General features: G+C 50.0%; 1 protein-coding gene across 4 annotated transcripts; it reads left to right on the top strand.

Moving 5' to 3' along the window:
- Window positions 1-420: 420 nt before the first annotated feature.
- GREM1 (gremlin 1, DAN family BMP antagonist) lies at window positions 421-9,377 on the top strand. 4 transcript variants are annotated; one of them, XM_064147824.1, is made up of 4 exons: window positions 641-1,455; window positions 1,659-2,055; window positions 2,401-3,058; window positions 8,686-9,377. In XM_064147824.1, exons 3-4 carry the CDS (start codon window positions 3,006-3,008, stop codon window positions 9,239-9,241), a joined length of 609 nt encoding a protein of 202 aa, XP_064003894.1. In that variant the 5' UTR covers window positions 641-1,455; window positions 1,659-2,055; window positions 2,401-3,005; the 3' UTR covers window positions 9,242-9,377. The 4 variants fall into 4 exon arrangements, with proteins under 4 accessions (XP_064003905.1, XP_064003894.1, XP_064003886.1 ...); XM_064147816.1 differs by having other exon boundaries at window positions 641-1,572; XM_064147809.1 differs by having other exon boundaries at window positions 641-2,055.
- Window positions 9,378-10,494: the final 1,117 nt, after the last annotated feature.

Below are 10,494 nucleotides of genomic sequence, written 5' to 3'. Positions count from 1 at the left end.
AGAAGCATAAAGTCTGTCAATGTACAGAGGTGAAGATTAAGATGATTTCTCTGGATTCACAAAGGAAAGACCTCAGCTAATTAAAAACATCTATTAATTTTAATAGCAGGTTTTGAGTAGAATAACAGGAAAAATCCTAAAAATTCCCCAGGCCCCTCCTTCCATCCATCTAGATGTCATTTGCTGTGATGCTTTGCCAGTAACCCTCCCCCCCTTCATTGTGTTTGAATTTCAGTGGCCCCTGCACAGCAACACATTTTTCTCTCTCATGCTGCCACCTACCACAGCACTACCCTGTTGCTTCTGCAGCATCCCCACATGCTGCTGCTTAAGTAATTTATTTGTTTAACGACTTCTTGCTAAATGTGTGGGTGTGAATTACGGCAAGAGGCCTAATTTACCACCTTGCTGAGCAATCACCTATGCAGCTGGCACTAAGTGGAGCCATGCTTTGACCTCAGCATAAGACCAGCTCGATGCTAAGTACTTTGGAAAGTCAGAAACCTGACAGTTTGCTCAGACCTGGCATCCCTATCCTTACAGATCCTTTCATTTTCATTTGTCTTCCTCTTCTGCAAACCCAGAGCCTATAAAAATCTCTGTTTGCCAGGTGAGATCTGGGCACCTCCAAGGATCAAGCTTGGTGCTGACTATTAGGGCTGGGTGAATGTGGTGATGGGCTGGCTCTGTTCACAGTTATGCCGCACAGTCAAGAGAGAACAAAACAGCACTGGCAACACGGCTCGGGGCCATCGCAGGGCACTTCTTTTTGCATTGCTCTGTGCGATGCAAAGGTCAACCCTCCTTTCAGAGTCTGCTGCTGGCAGGGGGTCCGTCCCCGGTAGCTTTGCAGCCCGCCGCGCTCGGAAGTCGGCGTTAGACGCCCAGGTGGCACTGAGGGTGTGCAAGCTGCCACTGCGTAGCTGCGAGGTCCCCTCACACCCCCAGGGCTTTGCCCCTCGATGCCCTCAATCCCACGGTGGCCGCAGACTCGGAGCAAGCGCGGAGGGGCGACGCCGGCTGCAGCTGCGAAGAGCTCGTTCCTCAAAGACGCTTAGCTCTCGCCAGTTTTTTGCCTAACTTCGAGCGACTCCCGGTAGCCCGACGTGCGGCTGGCTCGGGCACCGCGGCCGCCGTGCCCAGGGGCTCCGACCAAGCGGGACGCGTGGCTCCTCCGCCGCCCCTGCCCTGCGGGATGCCTGCCGAGCCCGCAGCCCCAAGACAGACGCGGTGGCGGGAGGGGCAAAAGCCACCCGACGTGTCCCGCCTCTAGCGTGACCGAAAAACCACAAACCGGAAAATAATTAAAATAATCTCTAACTGATAAAGAGCTCTGAGCGCGGCTGTGGCTCCGGAGCGACGCTTTAGCACCCACAGGCACACTTACAAAGGCTTGTTCGCCGAAGCCGAGCGAGTCCCGATGTATACGCAGAGGGCAAGCTCAGCTTAGGAAAGGTGCCTGCCCCTCGCCCACCGATAAGGGCCTCCCCGCGGCGCCCGGCCTTGGCCCGGGGAAGCGCCCCGGCAGCCTAGCCCGCGGCTCCAGGCAGCCTGCATGGCAAGGCGGCGGAGGTGGGGGCCGGAGGGAGGGGACTTAACTCTTCTTAAATGTCATACTTTAATGGGGATGGAAATTGTGAATTTTCTGTGCATTCCAGGAACAATTCCTTGGGGTGGTGACCTTTAGCACCGATTCTCTTAAGAGAGGAAAGTAGTGGAGTGTTTATCTGGATGACTGAAAGCCTTCCCTGGTGGAAGTTTATGGAAGTGTTAAAGGGGGCGGATAACACGGGCTTTGGAGGCGCTTGTCCAATGATCTGGAGGGGCTTGGAGAGCCGATCTCAGCTGGCAGACATTTAAATGGGAGACAGCTCGGCGCTGCTGCAATTTGTAGGCAGGATCCGAGACTCTCTCTCTATGGACTCCCGGGTAGCTCCGGGCTCCCACGCCACCCGCTCCGCTGAGTGACCCAGCGGGCAGAGCCCCGCAGAGCCCCAGACCCCGTCCAGGAGCCGCCGCCGCCACGCGGGACCCCGCCGCTGAGCCGCCGCGCAGGTGAGCCGGGACGGGCCGCGCTAAGCGAACTCACCGCGGGAGCGCAAACTGGCGCCGCAGCTGCAGAGCTCGGCTGGTCGCTGCTGGAGGCAACATTTTAACTTCTCTATATCCTACCTTCGGGGAGGGGGGAGGGGAGGAGTCGTTCATCAGTATCTAGCAAAACTCCGGGGCGCCTCGGTTTTGCAGAGGATGACACCCGCGTCTCCCGTCTGTGAGAGCAAGGCGGGCACCGATGTCCCCGTTGTAATGCTTGGGGATCAGGGCGCCGTTACAACCTTCTCCCCTGACAAGCACAGGCATTGCAAAGGCTCCGTTAGCTCTGCCTCTCATCTCCGCCTACAGCATCTCTACCAACAAACTGGATTCTCCGACCACCCGACCTACAGCAAATTCTCGGACCGGCCTCTGCGCGGAGCAGGGCGGGGGCAGATTCCCAGGTGCCGTTCCCGTCCCGCTGAGCTGCCCTTCACAAGACCTCCCGTCCCGCTTTTGCATACCTCTGCTCCTTCATGGAGCGTACACCTGGGTCTCCAGGAGGTCCTCGTGGCGGAGGCCGTGCAGCCGGGGAGACGCAGCGTGTGCCGGAGGGGCCTGAGCACCGCAGCGCTGCACCGGTTGTGCGCCCGCCGTCGGGCGGGACGGGCTGCGGCTCCACCGCTGCGTTCGTTGCCCTGACGCACTCCCCGCCCTGCCCTCCTTCCTGGCTCGGAGGCACGGGCATTTTACCGCCCCGACGGCTCTGTACGTTCGCTGGCTACTGTTCCACCTCCTCGTGCTGACAGGCCCCGGGCTCGGCTCGGCCTGGCCAGAGCGGCGGCAGCCCTCCTGGCAGCGCCCGTCCAGTGCGGTCCCGCGGGCGCCGACTGGCCGTACTCCTCTCTGCCCCAGGTCCGCCATGCGGCTTTTCGCTTCGGAAGAACGCTTGTTTATTCGCCCCGCCCGATTTAATGCAACCCCCCGGAGGCTCCGGAGCGGATTCAGGGAGCTCGTCCTCCGTTGGGTAAGAGTAGACAGCGGCCGCCCCAGAGGGGTGACCCGGGCAGTGTCGCTAGCCACAGCGAGGAACCAAGCTGAGCCGCTCCCGATTGAGCCGAGCCAAGCTAAGCTAAGCTGGCGTCCTCTCCGCCCCGACGGCGTCCGACCATGCCTGCTGAGCGCTCAAGCTGCGCTCAGAGACAGCCCTCTCTTACCTCGGAGGGTTGCGCGGTGCGGTGGCACCGGTCTGCCTCGTGCGGGGCCGTTTTGTCCAGTATGGGGCCGAGGCGGTGGCGAACCCGGACGGTGCGCGGCCCTAACGCATCCCGGCGGGCTGGGACGGTGCGCGGCCCTAACGCATCCCGGCGGGCTGGGACGGTGCGCGGCCCTAACGCATCCCGGCGGGCTGGGACGGTGCGCGGCCCTAACGCATCCCGGCGGGCTGGGACGGTGCGCGGCCCTAACGCATCCCGGCGGGCTGGGACGGTGCGCGGTCCTAATGCGTCCCTGCGGGCTGCGGTGTCAGGCCTCGGGCTGCTGTTCCGAGCCGTATCGTTCCTCCCCGGCGGCCAGCGGTGGTGGTCATGGTGTCCCGCTTGTCGCTTCTGCCTAAGACAGGGTGGCGAGTGAGCCTCGCTGCGCTCATCGGAACTGAGATGCAGTGCTGGGGACGCCTCTTTTTGCATCAACGAGGGCTCTGAAGCGCCGCGGAGTTGAGTTAGTGAGTTTGCGAGACGCGCGGAGACGTTTGGATGTAGCGCAAATAACCCCCGAGCCGCAGCTGCTCCGGAGCCAAACCCATGGTTCGAGGGGTGCGGAACCGGTGCTCCTCTGTCCCCACTCAGCTCACCCCAAAAGCCATCCAGTAACCAAGTAGCCTGCAGTGGAGTCTGTGTGGAAGTGATGAAGGGCGGCAGGGGCCGTAGGTTCGACTTCTCTTTATATCTCAGTCCCAAGATGTGCTAAAGCGTTTACTTTGCTCTCTGGGTGGTGTCACTCAGCGCAGCTTCTCCTGGCGACTGGCCTCTTCAGTATGCAGTAGCAACTGTCTGCAGTGCTCCTGTTTCTAGGGCTCCCTAAGCAAATCTTTCTAAGCGCAGTTTTGTTCGCGGGAGTGGAGCTGTCAGGCTGCAAGGGAATCTTCAGGCAAGCCTAGGTTTAGTACCAGCCATGCCCGTCATGATATTCAACTTCCCTGTCGTGCTGTACCACTACACTTTCTTAAAGGGGGAATTGTCAAAGGTTCAAAGTTCTTTTGTTCTTTTTCTGTTTTGGGTTTTTTTTTAAGTTTTTTTTTTTTTCTGCCTGCGCTCATCACCATGAGCTGCAAGAAGAAATTGTTTGCAATGTCAATATATCCAAATGCTACCAAACAGAGGAGTTGGTTTTGCTCTCTTGATCTCCAAGAAAAAAGTTTCCTGGCAATTGCTCTTGTGTCTTCGCCATGCCCTTTTGTACATTAAAAAGAACAGATCTATAAACTATGAAGACATTGCTTCAGACTATTTCTGTAATTCCTATATATGCCAAGCATAAAATTATTCTCATCTTTTGGGACATAAACTGTCAATTGTCTTGGTAGCCAAAGGGTTGTGTTCTGCCTCTTCCTTTAGCTGGTATCTGATGCTCACCAAATAGATTTATTTATGTAAGGTCCTGGTCAGATAATTTTTCATGTTTTCTGTGAAGCACATGAGCCCGTGGCTCATCATCATCAGGTTTCCCCAGGAAATATGGTTCACAGATGAAAGGATGGGCTGTGAGAATTTTGTTGTGTATTTCAACAGGACCAGGATTCCATCCAGTTCTTTTAAACAAGCTGCTCTGTGCTTAAAAATAAAAAGTCAGTAATAACTTACTGACTCTGCCTGGGAACTCACAGGGAAGTTCTGTTTACGAAGTGCCATGTGGAGAGCCTTAATTTGTAGCAGAAAATGTATAAACAACAAAAAAATATTTGCAGCTTAATTGTATGAAATAATAAACCTGAAAGGGTTTACACTTCTCTGTGAACAGTTGCTAGTATTAATCCACAGAATTCCCAATCTGTTTTAGATGATGAGATCTCAGGGTCTAGATAAACCACATATGAGGTGATGTGAAAGTTAGGGCCCGATTCTGCTCCCGTTTGAAGTCAGCAATAAAATATCTCTTGGCTTTAGGACTAAGAGCTTACAGATGATTAGAAGTAGAACTCGGTTTAGCAGGGAAATGTGGCAGGAGTAGATTTTGGAGAGTGTTTTCTTCCTTTAAAAAGATAAATATTCATTCTACCAGGTGTCTCTGAAAGACAGAGGTGGGGATTGACCGTTGTAGTTATAGTCATGTTTGCTCCAAGAGCTCTCAAATGGATTCTCAAGAGGATTTCTGGTTCAGCCAGGATCAAGTACAGAAATTTGGACTACAAGATTTTATAGCCTGGTTCCTCACAGTACCCACCCAAGCCTCAGAGTTGCTCCTTCTGTAAGTGAAAAACCCATCTGCTTCAGGAGAGATTGCTTAGTGGTAAAACTCTGGGTATGGCGGCACTGATTTAGCTACTTGTACCTCGTCATGTGAGATGCTTTTGCAGCAGTAATAAAAACCTCTTAAGGGAATATTCACAAACACTAATTCATAGATGGATGAACCACTCTAGTTCCTAACATAAGCAAACAGAGGTGTTGCCTTCTCCGGTAAGCGGATGGGGTCAGCAGTGGTGCAGAGTGCCCACACTGCATTCTGGCTGCTTCCCTTACTGGGCATGGTAACTCCTTTGTATCTTGAGTTAAACATTAATTAAAAAAAAATTAAGAAGTTGCTATTAAAAGAAGGTCCTGCTTGAGCTGTTATGGGGGTCATGAAGATCTCTTGGCTTCTTCTGCAGGTCTCTGTATTTAGGCCTATATGATTTGCTCTAAAATTTAGCTCTAAATTGTATTTAGCCCGAAATGATCGGATTACTTTCACTTTTAGATACGTGTTCTGGAAGCCAGCATAATAAATGATTTTGCTGAGTTGTTGATTTTCATTAAACCATCATTCCTTTGGTGAGCATGTAATGCATCTTTTGCTTTTAAGACTGAAAACCAACTCAGTGGAAAATTACCTTTCCCTCTGAAGTTGAGGATTATACTGAAAGACGTTTGCTTCATAAAGATGCATGAATCTGGGATACAGATATTACAGGAATAAACATTACCAACAGATTTCCCCTAAATTCCCATCCCAAAGTACACCTCATTTTCACATGACTGCACCTTACTCTGTCATCAGTTGCACATTTGTGGTGAAGCAATCTGCAGGTCATCAGTTTTAGAAACAGAAGTAGTCCAGGAATATTTGTGTTGTGGAACTTTGACTCAATTATGGGACACTAAGCAAACACCTGAAGTTTCCTGGCAGTGCTTCTAAACTAGGAATTTATTTTCAATTACATCTAATTACTCTCCCCCTTCTCCTTTCTTTTTCTTTTAGGGCTGTGACATCATGTTGACTAAATAAAGGGCATGTTAAAATACCATCTAAATACAGCATGGGTATAGAGTCGCTGGAGGAATAAGAATAGTTTTAGAAGGAGTCATTCTGGTCTATTCTGGTCTCTTTAGGTAGTAAGCAGCAGTTTATAAACTCATTTGAAAGACAAAATTCATTTTCATAAGAAACATGTTTAAATAACATCCAGGTTGTAACAGAAATAGAGAAACTCCAGCAAATGTGAAGCTGAAGCTGCCATTTAGAATGAGGCCACATTAGTCTGCTGTTAGAATTCACAACTCTTTTTTCATCTCCACCTATGTCAGAGCTTTAAGGTTATTAAAATGTCATGTTCTGTACTGTACCATATTTTGGTCAGATATTAAAAGCAGCCCTTCCGAGTTGGCAATAATGTCATTCTTACAATCCTCACTTGAAGCCTTAGGCTTCGGCCAAGCATAGGACATACTGGGAGGCAGCGTTAAATGAATAAAACAAATGAATGTATCATACATATCCTAACCTCTAGGTCCTCCAACAGGCTGTAGGGAAACCCTTAAAATATTAGAGCCACAGGCAAATCCCCGAATGGAACGGAATCCCCCTATGATTCTTTTCCATTTCAGTAGCTCCTTTCCTTGGCCATTCGGTGAGAAACCCTTTTGGAACAGCATCCTCCAGCATTTCTTTTCTCCCTGTGACTGGAAAGCTGCAGTAACTGAGAAAATAACTGTTATCTTTTATAGCCAGTGGTACTTACCCTGAGCTGCTGCTGAGTCTCTAGGTGGCCTCAACAGCATTGGCATTTGGCTGCTTCCGTGCCTCCCTGTGTGGTCTCAGGCAGAGTGAGTAAAGCTGTCCAGGGCAGTGCCCTTGGTTTTGTGGGGTTCTTGGGTAGTAACACAAGCAGGATTCGTCAGTTCAAACATTCTGTTGTCCCTTACTGATAAAACTAGTCCGATAAGGGATATGATTGCAGCACTCTGAGCAGCTAGGTGACACCAGCTTCTTCAGGGGTTAGTTCTATTTTTCCAAACAGTTTCTCATTTCTGATAGCTTCTTTCAAGCTCCCACAGCAATGGTCCCCTGAGATCTTCATTCCCCAAAGTTGTTGGTCTTGCAGCCACATCTTTGGCTTTCCAGAAGAATGTGAAGACCACCATGGTTCTTCTGGAAGAGGGAAAAATGTGATAGCTGATGAGTTTCTTCCTGGCTTGTTGATGTCTTGAGCTGACTGAGTAGCCAAAAGAACTCAGAGCTTTGGGAAGCAGCAGAACTAGTGGGATTAGGGAAGCAAGAAAAGTTGCTCCTTCTAGGTTTGGATCAGGGGTGCAGTTTTGAAGAATCTGATAGTGCCCAATATTTTTTGATGTTCTCATCCAAAGTCCTTTCAATATTCTGCTGTACATAACACATAATATTCATAGATGGGAAAATTCCTCAGCACTGTGGATGCATCTGTATAACTTCCTGCAAGGACTCAGTGTGCAGTTTGAAACAGCAGACACATCTCTTTTCACTTGTATCTAAATGCTGCTTGGTGTTAGTTGTCTCATTGCACAGCTTTTACCTTAAGCTTCTTTACACTCAGATGCATTGGGCCACTTCAGAGGTGCAGTGACATAGCTTGGGATGCTGTGATTCAGATAACAGCTGGATATAGCATGCAAATTGTATTTTGGATGTATATGTTATGCAAGGAGTTGTAGAAAGCTTCCGAGTCCACTAAGGAGCATGTAACTAGATTAGATCTCCTAAGTCAGGCTTCAATTCCCTGGTACTGTAGGTGGCTTTGTCACATAAATTCTTGTGTAGTGTAAAATATTTTCTTTCCCCAGCGTAAGTCAGGAGCAACCTTCCAAATGGCAGTGTGCTGCTAGAAGGAAATGAGAGCTCTGAACTAGGGTAATAGACAGAGAAAAGGGCTGGAAAAAAGATGCATGCTACATAAAATGAAGTTCTGTTTGGACTTACTTTAGCCTCTGGCTTTCAATCCCTGCCTAGGAAAGCTTTTTTCACTTGGTAGTGCAGAAACAGCTTTCCGGCTGGTGAAAGCTAAATACTTGTCTTTTATAAGCGTGTACAGACACACACACACAAGTCTTTTATAGAAAGAAAGAATTTACTACGTACCTGGCTTCTGTTGCTGTCTGAGACCCACAACTGTGCTTTATTCCCTCCACTTCCCCCACACAGGATGGTCCGCACGCTGTACGCCCTCAGTGCCGTGTTCCTCCTAGTGGGATTCCTGCTACCGGCAGCAGAAGGGAGAAAGCGGAATCGCGGCTCTCAAGGTGCTATCCCTCCTCCTGACAAAGACCAGCCCAATGATTCCGAGCAGATGCAGACGCAGCAGCAGTCGGGCTCCAGGCATCGAGAACGAGGCAAAGGCAGTTCGATGCCTGCTGAGGAGGTGCTGGAGTCCAGTCAGGAGGCGCTGCATATCACTGAGCGCAAATACCTGAAGCGGGACTGGTGCAAAACCCAACCCCTCAAACAAACCATCCACGAGGAAGGCTGCAACAGCCGCACCATCATCAACAGGTTCTGCTATGGCCAGTGCAACTCCTTCTACATCCCCAGGCACGTCCGGAAAGAAGAGGGCTCCTTCCAGTCTTGTTCCTTCTGCAAGCCCAAGAAATTCACTACCATGACTGTTACGCTCAACTGCCCTGAGCTGCAGCCCCCCAGGAAGAAGAAGCGAATCACCCGCGTGAAGGAGTGCCGGTGTATATCCATCGACTTGGACTGACCGAGGGGCAGCGGTTGCGCTCTGACTGCACGCAGGGATTGCCAGCGGGAGAGGGAGTGGCATGAGCTAGCATGCCTTTAGGGCTGGACAAGAACTGAAGGACCCTAGTGAATTGCCTAAAACAAGCCCCCAGAGAACAAAGGGGGGGGGGGGGGGGGGGGGGGGGGGGGGGGGGGTGGGGGGGGATTCAGTTTATGGGAAGGGCACGCAGTTGTGTGTGTGTGTAAGGGAGAAAAGGAATGTGTACAAGCAAATATCTGAATGTTCACTACAGCTAAGACATTTAACAGGGGTCTGAAATGTTAATCTATTTACCTGCAGCCATCAGTTAGGTTTCCTAGTGTATATTCATGTTTTTGTCGCTTGCTGGGAAAGCGGAGCTGTGGCTTTTGCTCATGTTCACCTGCTGTGCTAGTTGCTTTTACTGTATTAAGAGAAGCATCCAAGTGAGAGGACAATATAGTTGAAAGCATGAATCTATTCTTAATTATGAAGTAGTCAAAAAAAAAAAAACCCTCAACCAAAAAGGGGGGGGTGGGGGGGGTGGGGAAGGCAGTTCAAAGCATAGCAAAACCATCACTGAATAACAGCTGCATCAAGAGTTTGTAACGTGCTGCTTAAAAGAAATAGCTACAATCCAAAAGCCATGTCTAGAGAAAAATGGGGGGATATGGAAGCATGGAAGGGTCACCATAGGTGGATGGAAAACAGAGCTACAGCAAGTTAGAAAGCAAAAGGCCAAAGTAAGTAGTCAGAAAGAGTACAAAAGGAAGTAGAAAAAGGAGAGGTAGATGGATAGGAAGCTACAAAGGAAGAGGTGGTGTCTTCTGTTTACATTTTGCTTTAATTTATATACCTAGTCATATATTGCATAAATTAAAGAGAAACTATATACAAGGCTATAAATAGACTTCTGAGTTCTACTGGCTCTCTACAGCAACCAAAATCTCTTCTTGTGCCACTAGATCCATTTGTTGTCTTCTATTCCTGCTATCAGTTACTCTTCATTATCTACATATAGAAATATATATGCAGCAGCTTTTAGTCTTGGGTATCTATACAAAATCACAGAACCACAGAATGTTAGGGGTTGGAAGGGACCTCCAGAGATCATCCAGTCCAACCCCATCCCCCACCCCCCCACTGCCAGAGCAGGATCACCCAGGGTAGTTCCCCCAGGAATGCATACAGGTGGGTTTGGAAAGCCTCCAGAGAAGGAGACTCCACAACCTCTCTGGGCAGCCTGCTGCAGG

Source organism: Pogoniulus pusillus, chromosome 1, assembly GCF_015220805.1.
Source record: "Pogoniulus pusillus isolate bPogPus1 chromosome 1, bPogPus1.pri, whole genome shotgun sequence".
Lineage (NCBI taxonomy): Eukaryota > Metazoa > Chordata > Aves > Piciformes > Lybiidae > Pogoniulus > Pogoniulus pusillus.
This window is presented reverse-complemented; position numbering and strand designations above follow the sequence as displayed.